The 19,021-nt window shown below is 34.0% G+C and overlaps 1 protein-coding gene across 26 annotated transcripts in view; it reads left to right on the top strand.

The window, feature by feature from the left end:
- The window catches only part of ADGRL2 (adhesion G protein-coupled receptor L2), a 604,130-nt gene that overhangs the window by 437,291 nt on the left and 147,818 nt on the right, over positions 1-19,021 (top strand). For all 26 annotated transcript variants that reach the window (XM_081056960.1, XM_081056956.1, XM_081056979.1 and 23 more), the window contains one exon: positions 14,923-15,095. In XM_081056960.1, the coding sequence (XP_080913086.1) occupies positions 15,023-15,095 (73 nt within the window). In that variant the 5' untranslated portion in view covers positions 14,923-15,022. The remainder of the gene's footprint in view (positions 1-14,922; positions 15,096-19,021) is intronic.

Genomic DNA, 19,021 nt, shown 5'->3' with positions numbered 1-19,021 from the left:
AATGACTGTGAAGAGAGTAACTCAACAAGTCTGACAAAAGTATTCTTTCATAAAATAAAGATTTATTTGTAACCAGATTATAATAACTTGACCTTTATAGTTTTGATTACCTTGTAGAAACTTTAAATAAAATAAACCAAAAACCTAAATCTTATAGCCTTACATCCATATAATAAAGTTTTTCACTTAAATCAGCACTAGAAAAAACGTGAATATCATTTATAAACATATGCAGGATATACTCAAGAATATTTTACGGAAACATCTATAAAGGAAGCAAAATTAGTTTTTTGCAAATAACACATTAAAAACATACGTATCAACTTGAAGCAATCTGGCCTGCATTGTTATTCTTTTGGTGTAATTCATGCCCCTCAACCTCAGAACACTGCCCTAAAAATGGGTTCATTCCACCTCCCTTGCTCTCAAGCAGATGAATGGCAGAAATGAACCACTTGTCTAGAACCTAGGCTTTGATACTAGCTCTTTTACGCCGCATTCGATCAATCATCAAATTCTAGCCCATTACAAAACTTTTCCAATCTGTCTACTGTCATGGCCCTCACCTGGATTGTTATCTACACCTTTTAACAAGGTTTCTGTTTCCTCCAGTATTTCCCCACTCTAGTTCACTGGTTACACCACCTAAGGAGTTAGCAAGAAAATATAACTCTTTCTCAATCAAAAATAGGAACAGCTTTTATGGACTACATGATACAATCTAATTTTAGCAGATTAGGCTCTTTAATAACATGTCCCAAACTAACATCTCAGTTTCATCTCCTTCCATTTTCCTGTGCAATTCATGCCTTACATACATTCTCCTTAAGGCACCATTTTCTGCTTTTACTTTCCAGCGCCTTTATCTCTATGACCTGCACTCATAGCCCTGCCCCCAAATCATCCCAGTGATTAGGATTCTCCCATGTGTTTACCAGCTTTAAAAGAAAGTGGAGGATACTTGTCAGCACATGTCCTGGTATGAAGGTTGGCTTCTTGTTTCTATTGGTGGATAAGTTGTGCAGAAGACATAGATGCACATAAGGTAATCAACATGAAATAAGTGGGGATTAACTAAATATGGTTGTTGGTACTGTAATGTGAATTTTATTTAGTTGGTTATGGAAGCCATAAAGGTATAATAGAAATGTTTTAAAAGACATTTTTAATGGTCATTCATAAGATAAAATATGTAAAGTTTCAACAAAATATTTTAACATCCATTTAGTCATTTAGCAAACTGAAATAATGCTATTTAATATCTCATATAAACTTATAGCAAAGATGGCCCAAATTTTAGCATCAGATATATTTTCCTGTATGCAAGGAGCCATTCTTCCACAATTCCTATCTTCCATAGGTAATTAGATATCACAGGTGGATTATCTTTACCTTTTAATGGTGAAGTGATAGTTTTTAGGGGTTGGGTGGGTGGTTGTTTTACCTTCCAAAATGACTTCTAGTGACTAATACTAAAATCTGAGGAAAATCTCATTGTGTTCTTTCAGTCACAGCAGAGGACTACTATAAATTGCATTGTATGAAACTGAATAGTAACTGTGGTTTGATTTAAAGTATTAATAAAATCTAAATCTGTACATTGTAGCTGTAGGGTTTCAACATTTTAATTTAGTGAAATGCCAAAACATTTTTTTTTTGTATTTAGTTTGATTAGTATTATGTGAGACTCCTGTCTTCCTAAATTAGGACACACATATATGATACCGCTTACAGAGTCTTAATTATTAAAACCTGTTAAAGTTCATATTCAGTATTCAGATATCTTTCTGCAAACAAGCTGCTTAGTTTCATTGGCAATTCTTGATTCGTATATTAAAGTTAATCAAATTGCAAATGCTGGTCTGAGGAAGGTGGAAAGTTAGGATTTCGAAGTTGCCATGTAAGTAATAAATACTAAGAAAACAGCTTCAGTAAGTCATAAATACTAAAAAACAAAACACAAAACTGCAGTGCCGCATGCATCATAGGCAATAATTACATGGCTGAAGTTTAATTCCCAGTGTGAAATTTACTGATTTTTTTCATAGAGAGGTGAGACATAAGCCATTAACATTGGCGTGCTAATGTCACTCACATTACTTTGGAGGAGAAAAGAGATGGATTTTAATTTTTTTATTCCTCATTCTCGATGGTGATAAAAGTGCATTGTACCCGTATGTTGCCCTCTATTTCAAAATTTTCACTTTTAGGAAGAATTTTACTGTTGGAAACTGTTTTCTCAAATTCAAAATATTGCTAGGAAAATGTGTAGATGTGGAAGCCTACCTTGGCAAAAATGTTTGCAATAAAAATTATCTTACACTTTTAGTCTACCTTGAAAATAAATGTCAAATTTGTTTATATTTCCCTATCCTGTTTTTATTTAAAATCAAATTCATTAGGTTTATTTAATACAGTTTTACATAATTTCATGTTTTTGTAATAGTTTCAAATTATTTTAACACTTTAAACTGTTTTTGTAGACATTAAATTTTCAAGTATTTTAAAGAAAAACTTCATCCAGGGATTATTCTACTGGAATTTGTTTGAACTTGAGTTACAGATTTAGTTCGCTCTCTAATTGTGGACCTTTCTGGTTCCTCATTCTTGTAATGAGGGGGCTCAGTGGTTTTTAAAACTCTTCCTTGAAGGGAGTTTATTTGACTTCTATAAATGATAAATATGATAAGGTATTTTATACCAATTAATTAAACTTGCTGAAAAATAGCCGTTTTTATTTTCTGTTTTACATTGGCATTCCTCAATATTTAATTAAACATTTAATTAAAAAATAATCCCAAGTAAGGGGAAAAAATCCTTGATCTCTGTTTCCAGTTTTAAAAAGTTGTGTTTCACTTTTACACTTAAGTTGCTGAATTCCATTTACTTGTTTTTATCCTTTCCACTGTTCATGTTTGTTAACTTCCCGTAGTTCAGTTTATTCATTCACCTCTTCCTCCCTTTCTCTTATTTTCCTACTTATTTCCTTTCCGTCAAAAATATTTCTTATGTGCTATTTGCCAGTCATTTTGCAAGGGTGCCTGGCACTGAGGTTATAGCTGTGGTTTCTGTTTTCAGTTAGCTCACACTAATTTGAAAATAATACTTCGGGTACTTTGTGATAGTGGGAGGATTGTACTTTGCTCACAATGGCAGTGTTCCCCTGATGTGTGTGGTGGAGATTTAGGGAAGCAGTAGTCAGGACATCAGCCTAAACTGAGCCTCGGAAAAGGAGTCATAATTGGCTAAGGGAACAAGTGGCAGAGAGGATTCCAAGCAGAAGGAACAGCAGAAGTATGTCAAGAAAGGTAGAGGTGAGGGTAAGCCTTTTACAGTCCCCAAATTGAATTACCTTCATAGTTAAAGAGGAATAATAGGAAATTAAAGAATGGTCATTCTCAAGTATAGATGTTAGCTAAAAAAGAAATCCATTAAAATTATAATAATTTTCCAGAAATGTGGTTGCTTCATTATATAGTCACTGTATTAATCACCAGGATATTACACTACTCATCAGAATCTAGATTGAAGCAAAGTGCAAACTCCGTGGCCCATATGGAGCACTTACTCTCTTAATTGCGTTACAGTCATTTGTAAAGTTATTTGTGCCCAATGGCTCATTTCCTTATCTTCTGCATCATTGTATTGCTTGTAATGCCAATTTCAGTGCCTAGTACCAAGTATGTATCCTGGAAAATTTTTTTGGTTTGGTTTCAAGATATGTATGTTGAAAAAAGATAAATAGTGCAAATTTTGACAGAAGAGATTTAAAAAACAATTTAAAAGCTTAGTTGAAGAGTTTTAAGATAACCCAATAACAAATACCTTACAAGTGATACACAAATTATCACCGTAAGAATTTGCAGAAGAGGTTTTCTCAGCTTGAGGTGGTCAGGTTGGCTTTACGGCATGGGTGGTTTATAAACCTATCAGGTCTTTACAGAATTCCATTTGGTGGAAAGGAGGGAAATGCATTCTGTATGAGTACAAATTAAAATCTTGTTTAAAAGTCAATTTGAAAGGCATATTCAGAGTTATTGAGCAACCACATCTGACAGAAGCCGAGGGTTGGGTTAAGTATTTTTGAAGTTAGATATGTTTGGGCCCTTTTTTCCGGGTTTGCTTTTTGCCACTTTTCTTTTGACTTTCCATTTACTGTCACCTCTCCAGCCCCCAGTTGTAATTTCCCTGTTGTTAAGATACAGGTAGTACATTTGTTGTGATAATTACAGTGAGATAATAATACATGTACTTAAACAGGAAAATTTAAAAATCAGCCAGTTCCAGATCTGCCTTTGTGACGTCACAACCCCAAGTGTTTTCTTTGTCTTGTATATAAAATGATGTCTAGGACTGGTTCCAGTTTTACACATTTTTATGGTTTAGAGTGAAATTAGGAAGATTAGTCTCATGGAGGTTGGCAAGCTGGATGGAGGTTGAGAAACCAGCCATGAGATTTTTGCAGAAGTTTAGATAGAGGTTAGGGCAGAGGGAATGAAAGAAATGAGGAGGGATAAAGACATTTCAGAGAAAGAATCAATGAAACAGTGAGGGAATGTATACTATCTTAAAGTGCAGTACTTTTTTATGTTACCTGAGCTATATTTTACCCAAACTTATAATGAATAACGAATGCTCCAGGGGATTTTTGGTTTTAAAAACTATTAGAGACAGAGCTAATTTCATTTATGTATGTATTTATCTGTGTGTGCATACCCATACACAGTTAGTAAGCTTGGTTCAAAGAAAATCTGTTACTTTACAGGGGGTGTGATTTTTTCTTTTTCTTTTACCATTTCACACTAATGTATTTCTTTGTTATGATAAGTTACCAATTGAAGGATATACTCATATGTATAATTCATGTTTAATCAGTATATTGGTCTAGAAGGTTTTTTTAGGGACTAATAATAGAGGCTTCTTTAATACATATGACTATATAAAACATTATTAATGTTTAACAGATGTTGCACTTTAATCCCCTAGAATGATTGTTTGGTATCAGCAGGAGATTTATTAAGCCTGAATTGTGTGAAATTGTGTGTGCATAAGCTGCTACTTAGATTGTAAAAATGCTATTGAAAACTGTTAAAAAGTTTCAGCTGTAATTGGCAGAGAAGTCTTAACTGTGCTAAAAGAAGTATGTGTGTATGGTTGGCCCATGTGCCTTAAGCTTTTTATCATTTATCTTCTTGTATTAATGTCACTGAGTTATTAATTCATGAGCCAGGGTGGGAAGTGTGAAGGCATCATTTAAATATGTGGCAAATTTATTCTTATCGCGAGAGACATGAAAAAAAGTCATTTTGTTATCTGTAAAATGGAAAGGACATTTTAAAATTTCATTTACAGTAATCCACTTCCAGTAAAACACCTAGATTATTACTACCATAATGCTCTTATTAAAAATTTGTAACCTTCTCCACTCTTTTGTCTTATATGTAAAATTGATAGGAAAGTTTAGCCTTTATGTATTTTAATGTGATACCTGTTCGTTGTAACTTAGAAATGTTATTCTATGGCATGTTACAGCATGACTTCAATTTTAAGAAACATTAGATTGCAGAAAATAAAAATATCAAAATATTTTGGGGAGAGTCTAGATGTAGGCAATTGGAAGGCTCTAGAAATACTCTAAAAGAAATGTGTGCATTTATTGTTCCTTAATTTTTGGAATAAGATTGATTTTAGTTTTATAGCAGACATTCAACAAATTAGAATTAAACAGTTACCTGTTGAATACAGTGTGGAACTGGGATATATCCAGTATTTCATATGGGTGAGTGGTAGTGGTGACAGAAATTTCAGGAGTTTGAAGCCACTTTTACCAACAGCTATTTGAAACCATCATACTAATGGTCGAATACCTCAGGGGTCTTGTCCAAACCTCATTACTTTTCAGTCTCCCATTACTGAGTGTTTTGATTGGTTTTACATTCTCTCCTGCCAAAAAAGTAGTAAGATAGGTTACTGTGGTAATGTCTTTTATTTTCTGGTCTGGAGTTTCTCCTTAAACACTGTAAGCTGTACCTATGGCTCTGTTTCACATATACTGAAACACTAATTTGTTTTGGTCACTATAATGCTGCTTTGTTTTATTTGCCTTATCCCAGCATGGTTAATTTACCTTTACATTAACATTTAAATTAATCAGTCAGTTCATTACTAGACTGAGCTGCATTCAGTTCTCTCTATCTTGTGCCTGTTCATCTATAGAAAGGGTTGGCAAACTATGGCTAGCTGGCTGTTTTGTAGTAAAGTGTTGGCGCACAGCCATGCTCCTTCATTACCCATTGTCTCTGGCGGGTTTCTTGATACAATGGCAGAGTTGTACTGTTGTGACAGACTCTGATGGTCCTTAAAGCCTAAAATATTTGTTATCTGGTCTTTTATAGAAACAGTTCACTGATCCCTGCTCTCTGTTTCAGTCTACATGTTTCCTCGTCGCTTCTAATCTTTCCAAACATAATGGAATACTACTGACAGTTTTTTAGCTTAAAAGATTTGAAGAATCACTAGTTACCTACTATCATTGGTAATTATTCTTATTCAGCAGTATTTTGCTTTTCTTTATATGTGGAGTAGCAACAGGAGATATATTTTCCTCAGTTTTCTGAACTGGAAAATTTTTAATTATTATTGAAATATTGCAAAAAGTACATAAGTTTTTCACCAAATAAGAGAATGGGCAAGTAATTCAAGCTTCTAGTCATTTTTTTCTCAGCTTTTTAATAACCCACAGCACTTTTTTTGTTAAACATTGCTGTTTTATTACTGCTTTACTGTTATTTGAAATTTTAACAGAGGTTATAAAATTATATTTTAAAGTTGAAAATCCCTTTTCTAAAGGCCACACACTTCCTCCACTCCATGATTGAATAGTTACGAAGCGCTAACATGTCAAACTTGATATATTTTAATTTTTTAATGAACTCAAGTTTTTGTTTTTCATTGTTTTTTACATTTAACAGCTATTCAAAATGATTCAGTTCATTACTGTTTCTTACAGTTCTGTCCATGAACATTTCTCTTGCCTTCCCATTTAAGACTCCTACCGCATTTCCCTGAAAATGAGACCTAACTGGAAAATAAGCCCTAGCATGAATTTTCAGGATGACATCCCCTGAACATAACCCCTAATGCGTCGTTTGGAGCAAAAAATAAGACTGGGTCTTATATTAAGACAAATAATATATATATAGTCTTATATTAAGACAAAAAATAAGACCCGGGTCTTATACTAAAATAAGACCCGGGTCTTATATTCGAGGAAACATGGTAATGTTCTTTAAAGGAAGCAGCCACGCCAACCCTACAAAACTCAGTCTATCACTGGAAATGAGAGTCTGTTCTTTTCATTCACTTAGACTACAACTTTATTTTTAATGTTAAGTTAATTTTCAGAAATACTTGATATATTCCGCTTCTCTACAAATGAATAAAATGCTGTTATATTTAGTTTTGCTTGTAGCCACAGATATATATGGTGTGGCACAGGGCTTGATGGAGATTAACCCTGGCTAAGGCCGAGGAATTTGCTCTTGCGGAAGAAGGCCCGGATGTCATCTTGCTTTTTGATCGTGTGTAGCTTTCCTACAGAGGCAGAGGGTGAAATATGTGAGCTGAATAAGTCTCAGGTTATTATATTATGGCTACCAATGTAATAATGTGTAAGGTTTCAAAAAATGTTTTTGGAAATGGCAACTTCTTTAGATGTAATTTTAAAAGTGGAATTAGTAGAATAATTGCTGAGACACGTATTTTGATAGAAGAGTAAGCCCTTAGTGAAACATTGCAGTAGCCCCTAAAAATCTTCCATAAGATTACTTAAGATGAAATCAGAACCATAAACCTTTTGGACTAATTGGGAAAATAATGCAATAGTAGATTTATTGTGTGTGTCTGCCCTCCTAGATAGTTGTCGAACTTGAGGTATAGATGTTTGAATTGTCCGAACCCTCACAGTGGTAGGTTAAGCCAGTATTCTAGTGTTTAGCATCACCTTGAGCTCTTATCATCAAGACGGTATTAGCTGATCCAGTTACACCTCTCAAGGGAAACTCAGGTCCAGAAACTGCTTTTATTCTCTTCTCTCTGATTATTTTCATAAAAATGCATTTATTACCAGTTTGGGGGGAGTTTAGCAATTATTAATTCATATTTTGGGTCTTATTATTTTTCTTGTGTATTTAATTTTTAGAAGGTTATTAACTTTTTGAAGGTAGCAATCATATTTTAATCTGTTGTATAGCCCTTTGGAACCTAATACAGGACCAATTGACATATAAGGCAAAAATAATAAATAACACTTCAGTACTCAATATCAAAAAATATCTAGAATGTAATCACTTAAACTGACATACATACAATCACAATGTTGGTATTATCTACTTTATTTTAGCAGTAAGAATTGCAAGTTTAAATGACACTATATTGACATAGTTTGTAAATGAGTTGTGTTATTTATTGATTACAAAAGGCAATGTGCTGTATACATAACAAAATTTTCTTCGAATTCTTACTGTGTATATGTATTATATTCAATTTTTCATATTTACTTGTAAGATCATTTGACATATTTTAGTCAGATCACCTCATTACTTCTAAAAAAACCTCTGATGGTGCTATTGATGATTTAACATACAACAGATCCTGGGTCGTTATTATTTCATTCAGTGGTTGGATATATGGACCAAGAGAGAATCTGAACATTGATTTGGGGAATTGCTACTGACAATGGTTTATGAACAAAAGATCCTGCAGCGATCCAACTATAAGACTGCGTCCCATGAACAACATGGGATTTTTTTTCTTTCCCATTTGCTTGAACAATGACTAGTTGAATCATTAGGTGAAATCAATGATTAGGTAAAAGTTCTGGACTCAATAAGGTATTTTATCATGTCACATCATCATAAAAAAGATTAGTACAGTACAATAAGATATTTTGAGAGAGAGACTACACACAAAATTTTTATAATTTATAATTAAAGTTTATACATAGGTATGTATGTATAGAAAAAAACATAGTATATACAGGGTTTGGTACTATCCGAAGTTTCAGGCATCCACTGGGTTCTCCATTGGTAAAGGGGGAGGGCTACTATAATTAGGCTGATTGGAATTCATGCCTGCCACCTGCTAGTGGAGTTACTTTTCCTTTCTGAACCTCATATTCCTGATCTTTATAATATTAACCTCATAAGGACTTGTGATGTGTATCTAATATAGTGTTTCACACATAATAGGCACTCAGGAAATACTTGTAGCCATGGTGCCTATATTTTGTATTCAACTGAAAAAAACTGCATGAGTATTCTGGAGTATGGGAAAGTTAAGGGGCACTATAATGTCTTAAAGTTGGAGAGGAATGCCATTTCAAAGTAGCTGTCCCTTTCCCCCAAATGGGGAAAAAACTAACTTCTATGTTGTAGGTATGTTATAATTTTAATAAATAGAAAATATTTTAAGCAAATGGATTTATGAACCTGTTTCAGTAGCAAAGTTGAGAGAGCTATCAAAGTTTTCGTGATCTATAAAGTAATATTTTGAACTGGGCATGTTGCTTTTTTCCTTTTGAAACTTCATTTGCAAGTTTATGTTCAGTCATAAAATGTTCCCTACATTGGTTTGAAAATGACAGCCATTTGTTTTTATTATTTCAACTGGAAGGATGTTAATGAAGAGAATGGCAGGCTTCCCTGCGCTGTGCCTCCTGTGTCCACAGCGACAAGCCTCTTTTGCATGCTCAGCCAGACTCCCAGATATTACTGCAGTAGCAGTGTGATTTACTAGGAGCATTCCTGACTTTCCTGAACTCTTTTTTCCCTTCTGCTCCTCTTCTAAGCCCTCTCAGAGGAGAATTTATTCCCTAATAACGAAGAAGTTTCAGTAAAGGATAAGCACAATAATGAATATTAAAGGGACTTTAGCATAGTTTAATTAAACTACTCTAGACTTGATACCAGTCAGTGTCCTCAGAAATGAAATGGAGAAAGAGGGTGGTGACTAGTGGTTGGCCGCGTGGTTTTCAAATCTCTTATCAGCATTCCCAACCCCTATCCTTATGCTTGTGAGGGAAGGGAAATATTAATAAACTTAAACGCAAAGGACATTGAATGGTGCTAAAAAAATAAAAAGGGCTTTCTGGTTGGCGATAGCAAGGATTTTTGCTTAGAGAACTTACTGAAAGAAAACTCCCAAGGGTTGTTGGTGTTTTCTCTTATGTTAACAAGGAGGGGAGATTCTGGCCTGTAAGGACTGCACGTAAGATATTTCTGAAAAATGAACACCACCCTGATGAGGTTTAGCTACTTTGACATGCAGCTAATCCATTTTTCATTCTCTAAGCCTGGGGGCAGAGTGGGATTGTTATCATCGTTGTTTTGGTTTTGTTTTGGTAAAATAAAGAAAAGCGTCTTTCTTTTGCTAGTAAATTCTGTCCCATAATGATTGTAATTTTTTAGCACAAATAAGATAAAAAAAACCTGATTTTTGTACAGCTATCTTTAGCTTTCCTTTAGAGTTGACGTACATTGAAGTGCAGAGAACTTAGGCTTACCCAACACATTAATGTTTCATTTTACACAGCATTAGTGCATGCTAACAAGGAGGGGTGACTTCAGTAGGTATAATGCTTGGCTGGCTCTATCCTTTCCCTGTGCTCCTCACCCTTACAGCTGTTTGGGTTTAAAATCCAGTGTTCACAGCAGTTCAGTCAGTGTCTATGAGTAGAAATCACAGATGAAGCTTTAAATGTGAATCTCTAAGGCGTCTTTGCTCTTAATAGAATATCAACCTTAGTTAACCAGTTTTAGGCCATTTTAAATGATCTTTTCTTCTTACAAGTTTGAAACATATTCTACTTCTTTCATTAATACTTACCAACAAATGGTTTTTATTTTTTTTCTAACTGTAGGGTTAAATGGGATTTCCTGGTAATGTTACATAAATACACAGATATTAAAACTGATTAGTGGTGTTTTCCTAATTTTGCTGACAGTTTAAGGCACAGGATGATTAACGCAGCTAATAAATATAAGCGGGTTACTGTCTGGAAGACTACAGCTAGCTGTATATTGAGGACTTAGGATATAAACAATGCTGAAGCATATTCCTGGAAATCATTGTTCAGCTTTGGAAGGTTTAGTAGTCATGATGCATTAATTGGCTTTTTACATGACAAAATAATAGGATACTTAGATCTAAAAAAAAAAAAAAAATCTTGAGAGAGGTTTTGGTAGAAAATGGCATGTGGTTTAGAAACAAGAAGAGGATGAAATTGTTTGAATCTTATTTGAAGGATAAGAAAAAGGAGGAGGTTGTACATTAAGTGTAGGTTTGATTTTTTAAAGAAATTACAGTTTTTTACAGTTCAAGTAGAAATGTTCTGTTTCTGTTAGAATTAAGAAAAGAACTGTTACTTCACATTAAGAGGGGTTTTATCAGCGCTCTGTGCCTTTCTTACACCCTTAATTACTCCCTGAAGTTCTTGGGAAGAAGTTTTCTAAAAATCTAAAGACAAACTAGTCATTAATATGGGGATTCACTTAATCTTCTCTGTTGGTTGAAAGGAAATTTAATAGTCCTTTTCTGATTTTGTTTGTTGTTTTGCATTGTGAGAAGGTTTTACTGAGCCTCATTTTTTGCAGGTTGTTGTAGAGTTTGAAGGGAGTGTTGGCTGCATCTCTGCCCTTTGGCTCGAGTTTGATTTAGGAGCACTGTTTTCTTGGGATTAGTTTCACCATACTTGATTATTTATTTATTATATTCTTAGCTGATTGTGGTTTGCTAAGTATTTCAATTTTCATGAGCAGTTTTTAAATGGGAGATTGTTTTTAATTTGGATCACAGTGGTAAAATCTTTTGACTTAGTTTTCAAAATTGCATTTAAAGCCTGAGCTTTTGAAAATAATTTTATTTGATGTGAAAGTGATTGGATATAGGTTGTAGAATGAGCAAAATAAATTTGATGTTCTTTTTACTTATTGCACAGAGAAATAAATGGCCAGACTTTAGCTTTATTTGTGTAAAAGAAGCCATGATTTTATTACATTCCAGATCCGTTTCTGTTTGTTAGAAACAATCATTTATACTGTCTCATAATGACTGGAGCATACTTTTAAAATTGTTTCACATTCAAACCTTAAGAATACATTGAAATTTTAGTATAGTTAAAATCTGTTCATGAAATACTCTGTCCTGGCCAAAGACCACAAAAGAGGTCTTGGTTGTGTGGTTTCCTCCTCCTTTTCCCCTCACAAACAGAGGTTTTCCTATCTTGGCAGCTGTTTCCTACAAGGCGGTCATCAGTCCCTGATTTTTTCCTTCCCTTTCTTCCCACAAACAAGGACTCTTTCAAAGAGTGGATGACCGAAGACAGACTGATCTCGGGTTGCTTTAAGAAAGTGGAAATGTGTTCAAGAGTTATGCATGTGGGCAAGCAGCCTTGTATGCATTTCAGTTCACTGAAATGCAAGTTCCCATTACAACCAGAATTCTTTGCTTGACTCGGGAGCGTTCCAAAGGCTCACTGAATTTTGCTTGTAGTAATGAATGTATGTACCTCATCCACACATTAAAATTATTCTAATTGCTTAATCAGATCACTGAGCAGTTTGTAGGCTGTAAGAAATTGTTCATTGATGAGCCTTTTCGATGTGACAAACCATGAAATTATCTGACTTCTCTTTATGCTTTCCATAAAATAGCTTGCAGTCTTAAGGCAGGGACTTTGCCAAAGCAATTGTGAACTGCAGGTTTACATTTGGTTTTGTTTTTTGAGAGTGAAAAATGAATAGAGAGAGCTAGCCAGTTCTGCAGGATTGTGTGCCATGTGTCTCCATCACATTAATTTTTAATGTTTCGTTCTTTTAAAAACATTTTTGGCATTCAGAAGAGGAAGCTTTCTTTCCTTTGTTTTTGTCTTATTTCTTTGGACAGGGAAGCATCTGAGGTGTTCTCTGAACTGGATAATACCCATCTGACTTTCCTTACCGTGATACCTAGTTGTCTTCAGAGTTTTCAGACTGAGCTAAAAAAAACTGGGCTGATTGTGGGTTAAGGAGGTGTATATGGAAAAGCAGTTTTATGTCTGAAAACTATAGGCTTGGTAAAACAGACTTACTACAGAAACCTTGCTAGTTTCTTTCATCTGTGATTTTGTGGATCTTTATATTTAAACACTAGATAATAGCTTCAGATTAATTTCTTAAATTCTTTCTGGTGTGTTTGTTGGTAAACCAAGGTAGTGACTTTATAGTGTGGTAAGTACTCCCAACCATTTAGAATCTGACTGCTTTTCCACTGAAGTTGCATTGCAGGGAACTGATAATAAAATATAGTGTGCTGCTAATAGAATTACATATGATATACATGAAGCATGTAGCAAAATGCATAGTAGCTCAGATAATGTAAAATAGAGAACTCAGAGTTATCTATGAAAATTTTTTTCTAAATATGAGTTTATTTTAATTGAGTTATAGACACAACCTCAGAAATAGGGGTTATTCCTCTCACTTCCCCAACTTTTAAAAACTCTTACTTGTAGCAAGTTAAGGTTAGCTTAAAACTTGGTAAGAGTATTACTTAGAAGTACATGATAGAAAATTGATAGAAATAAAGAGTTAAGATGTCCCTTATAAAAGAAAAATTTGTAATTACTTAACCTTAAGAAGAAGCTGGACTCAGAGGCATGGTATATTTGGGAACTGCTTGCATTTTATGTGTATCATAAGACTATCACTTACTCTCTGACTCCTCATGCCACCCTGGAAAGAATTAAAAACACTTCCGTAGAACCCAGCAAATGGCCTGGTCTCATGTGATCCTAGGAACTGAGAAGCACTAATTAAGTTGCACTACTGAAGTTTTTGTATCATCTCCAGTTGAACTGGTCCTTAATGGCTAGTCAGAATTAGACTTCACTCCAGGTTTGTTTTCTTTGCCACCCTTCCCTCAGTTTTTATTTTTAAAAGGAGAGATGAAGCCTTAGAGATAAAAATCATTATGGTCTGAGGTTTATATTTGGGTCCAGTGGGTGAAGCAACCTATTCAAAGATGTAGGTTTGATCTGAAGTTGTCCCTTGCAGAGAGGAAAAAAGCCAATAAATGAAAATCTTAAACTTGAAAATGAAATAGTTACGAGACTTAAACTGTTATTAACTTTCATTTTATCTCAGCTCCGTCTTAGATGGTAACAGGATAAAATAGTAGATAATATTGCTGTTATCATTACTAAAAACAAACCCAAAACTATTTATTTATAAAATTTTATTAGAGGTAGTACGTATTGAAGCTAGTACAGGTGACCTTTAGAGCACCATGTGCATTGGGGGGCCAATACCCAAGCAGTTGAAAAATCTGTGTATAACTTTTGGGAAGTTAAAGTTGTCCCTTGGTATTCCTGGGGATTTCCAGCATCCCCGTGGGTACCAAAGTCACGATGCTCAGGTCCGCTATATAAAATGGTGTAGACCACTACATACAGTTGGCCATCTGCATCTGTGGACTCTCAACATCAGAGCAAAAACTACAAATACTTGTTGATATTCAGTGGACTCTCACAGTTCAAACTCGTGTTGTTCAAGGGTCAGCTGTACTTTGATTAAAAAAACCAAAAAACTAATATGTGGCACAGAGAGACAGATGTATTATTCTAGAATGGCTTTGTAAGCTTTTCAAAGAAAAAAATCATCATTAAGAATTTATATTACTGTGTGAATTCATATGTTCTGGTTGTTTCTAAGTGTTTTTTGGGCTTTGATCGTTTTCAGGATGTGAGGCTCATTACCCCGTGTATAGGACCAGCTTCCATATTGGACAAGGAGGGAGTGAAGGGAGGGAAAGAGTTGTTGTTTTCACATTTTTTTTTTGGAATGTAGCAGGACCATAGAGTAAATGATGGATTTGTTTGTTTTTCAGATATGAGGATCAATGATGCCGACTGCTGGGTTCGATGAAGCTGGGCATTTATAACTAGATTCGTTAAGGAATACAAAGAAAATATTTAAAGGGATCAATAATGGTGTCTTCTGGTTGCAGAATGCGAAGTCTGTGGTTTATCATTATAATCAGCTTCTTACCGAATACAGAAGGTAAGACGCAGTTTAATTTTTTTTTTTTTTAATCCCGGAGAACTTAAACTATGCAGTCTTATTTATACAGAAGTAGATAGAATGTGTATTATTTTATTATTTGGAAATAAGTGTTAAAAATATTTTTTGTGAACATCAGTTTTTTTTTTTTGGTGGTTGAATTGTTTTCCTTACATAGCTGTCTATTATAGTGAGTTCAAGAAATATGAATTTATATTACATAAATTTATAAATATCAGCATTGTAAATAATCCTCAGAGAACTAAATGAAAGTATTGTTTGGTATATATTTTACATTTATTGACTAAATTTATTCTAGTGAAATTGAAAGTTTTATGGCAACTCTTTCACCTCATTTTTAGTTTTGTCTGCTTCAGTGTGGTTATAGTTCTAAAAACAAATAAAACTTTTCATATCTTCTGAAAAATGTTATTTTTTATAGTGTTTCCTTATCTATATCTTTTTGAAGACAGATCTGATTTTTAAAGAATTATTTAATACACTTTTAAGGCTTAATGAAATCATTGGTACCATCGTTTGTTCATTACTGTACGGTCTCCTGGTATCATACGTTATTTCTTTAGTTTTACGTATTATTTCTGTGTGAAAATAACACCTTCTCAGGTGCTCTTTACAGAGTAGGTCAGAAGTTAACGTGGAGCTAAGATATGTTAATATAGCTGATTCCTAGTGGTAGTTATTATATTCGGCGTGAAAATACATTAATGCCGTTAGATCTGTAAAGAATGTAAAATTTGAGAAATCCATGCAAAATATATTGGATTTTGGGTTCCAGTGAAATATTCTTGAAGAAAATGTTTTAGAGTTTTAAAATTGGTTTTATGTGTATTTTTAAGTGATCACATTTATATCTAGTAATGAAATGATAAGTGGAGAAAGGCATACTGTCAATTGATAGATGGAAGCAAGCGTATTAATACAATGTCTTTGTAAGAAGCGTCAAAATGTTAACATTGTAATTGTGCCACAAGAATTTTATGTGAAATGCTGATTCCAAAATCATGTTTCATTTTCTCCTTGCTTCACCAATCCCCTACTTTCAATATGTTGACATAACTTAAGAGTAGAACTCAAATAAAGAACAAATTGGGAATATTTTAAAAGTAGAATTTCTGTGATCTGAAAGGAAATGCTGTTCACTTAGATTTATGTCACATGAAAGTTACAACTGGGTTAATGTTTTATTTTCAGAAGGTATTGCTCTGTGCATCAGAATTAAAAAGATGCATTAAATCTATCATTAAAATACGTCTGAATAAATACTACTGTCATGATAAACAACAAACAGAAGTTTGTTGTTTAGCAATATGAATCTTTGGCTTGCATTGTTAGGCAAATCTTATATGTAGCCTATAATTTTGAATCTGTTTTTTTTTTTTTTTTTTGGAAAACTAACTGAATTCCTGCTGTTATGTTTGAATGCTTTTATACATTTAAAAAAGATTCCAGGTGTGGACCAATGGCTCATTAGTCCACATAATGAAAAATTTTCCAATCAAGATAGAGACCACTTTGCTGGCACAGTGGCTCAGCCCAGCAGGGGGTTAGGGAACAGAGACTTTTTTATGAGATATTGCAGTTTTATTTCTTGTGTGTCACCTCTTAGTTCAGGATTCATATCTGCTGTTAAGAGAAATTTCATTTTTGGCGCACCAGGCCAGGGGGTGTTGCTTTGGAAGCAATCGCCTCCTATAGGTAAAAAGACCCTGGGACGTACCCACTCTGCTAGTTATGAGAATGTACATAGTTAATGCACATGGTTAGAACATTGAGCCAGTATCACCTGGGTTTGTCTTAGAAAAGTTTTACATGACGTGGTAGTCTTTTATTGCCAGAAAGGAGATAGTGCTTTGTGAACACCTATGGAGAAAACCAATCAAAGTTAGGTATGAGAGTACAGGAAAGAAGCTATAAATTTAACGATTCGGCCATTAAGTTTTTTTAGGGGCCCTTACACGATGGATAACTTTTCAAATCTTACAGCGATGAGCACTTTTTCTATCAGTACTTGGATGGTTACAGATAACTCAGAGAGTGACTAAATTGAGCCAGGTGCTTAGCATTCAAAAAAGCACAAGGCATAGTTTCTGCTCTTGAGCTCATTGTCTTGTGCAGGGGTTGAAATCTCAGATACCTGCGTACGAGGGTTGGGGCAAAGCAAGCATAGGCACTTGAGTATGTAGCAGGTCAGTGGAGGTCTGCAGCAGGTAGGAAAGTGCAGGAGGACCCAGGATTGTCATTCCAGTTTTCAGCCTTGTTTTGCCATTTTTCTGGCTTTTCAATACAAACCAGACGTTAGATTTTTAAGTAATAGCAACTCACTTTTATTTTTTAAACAAAACATCCCTGTGTATTGTATTCAACAGTGAACCATGCTTTCCTTTTCAGAGCCTTTTCCCTCTTACAGTGTTTTACCTTAGTATTGTGTTTTTAAAAGCATAACGTAATTGTGGGTTTGTTTTGTACCTGAGATATAAATGTCCACATTTGAGGGAAGGGCTTATTTGTTCAGTGTTATATGTTCAGGTGAACATTATAAACATGTCACGTTTTGTATACATATAAGAGCAAATAACTAAACATTTTATAAGTTTTACTGTAGTAAAAACTAATTACATATATAAAGTTTTAATTAGCTCACATCAGTTACATCTATAAAGTTAGAATTAGCTCATCTCTCTCTGTTTCAGTTACTGTTTAAGAATCATCTTACCATGAAAATTTACTTGTTTTTGAAAAACAGGAGCAATGTTTTGCTTATTCTTAAAGTCTCTCCTGTGTATTTTTGAAAATTATGTTTAGAATTTCCAAATAAAAAATAATTATAAGAGACGAGACTTTCAAAATATTTTGTAAGTTTTTCTCAGACTGATTTTATTTCTAGAGAACTAACCTCAAGCCCTTCAGAAATCAGTTCTGTTGAGAAACTAGTGTGTTTTGATTCTTTTGGCCGATTTTTATAAGCATAGTAACCCACTGTGGAATCATGTATCAGTAAGTTGGAATGTATATTGAATCTTTGTGTCCTAGAGAATTAAATTTTGGTATATAATAGAGCCCTGAAAAGCATGAATCAGACATATGAAGGTTTGCTCAAGTGACAAGTTATAAATAATAGCACTTCTTCAGCAAAGTGAGTACTATGGATTTCAGGTTGAATTCTTTATGCAGTGAGTATGTAATTAGATTTCATTAGTCAAAATTTTAATTAATTAACTCAGATTACATTGTTGCTTATCCTTATTTCAAAGAAAAATACTATGCCAGGTATTCCACAATACAACTTTACATGCATATTTTATATACATCAAGAAAATTTTAGGACATAGCTATAGAAATATTATCATAACCAGTTTTTAATGTATTTAAAAATTTTTAAAGCACACTTTACAATGACTTTTGTGTTAATGACATCTTACTAAAACAAGATGTTTGGCTGTAGGGTCTTTTTGCAGAAAAAAGTAGATCTAGAGGTTAAATATAAATTAGCAAAAAACGTTTTTGGCACATAAATATTTCCTTTAGAATGTTTTGTAATTTAGTGGAAGGAACAGTAGCTTTGTTCTCCAAGGTTAAACTTAATAAGAATTAAAATAATCCAGACCTATATTCATTCTTTCTTTTCATTCTTTTGTTTACATACATAATAATATACATATACAATATGTCTGCATGTCAGAAGGGCAACGGTCTTTTTTTGGGAGATTGAGTGCCTAGAACCATGCCTGGCTAACAGTAGGTACTCATTCTATACCCACCACATAAATAGCATAAATCTTTGAAGAAGGTCTTAGTCTTAATAGTTAGGGGACAATAAATCATTGTTATAACAGGGTGAGAAGTGCCGTGATGATGATATTCACAGAGGTACTGGGGTGAAGAAGGGTAGTGGAGTTGGGTGGGTG

The sequence above is a fragment of the Rhinolophus hipposideros genome (genome assembly GCF_964194185.1).
Source record: "Rhinolophus hipposideros genome assembly, chromosome: 8".
In the NCBI taxonomy this organism is placed as follows: domain Eukaryota; kingdom Metazoa; phylum Chordata; class Mammalia; order Chiroptera; family Rhinolophidae; genus Rhinolophus; species Rhinolophus hipposideros.
The sequence above is the reverse complement of the archived record's forward strand: the minus strand, read 5'-3'. Positions and strand labels throughout refer to the sequence as shown.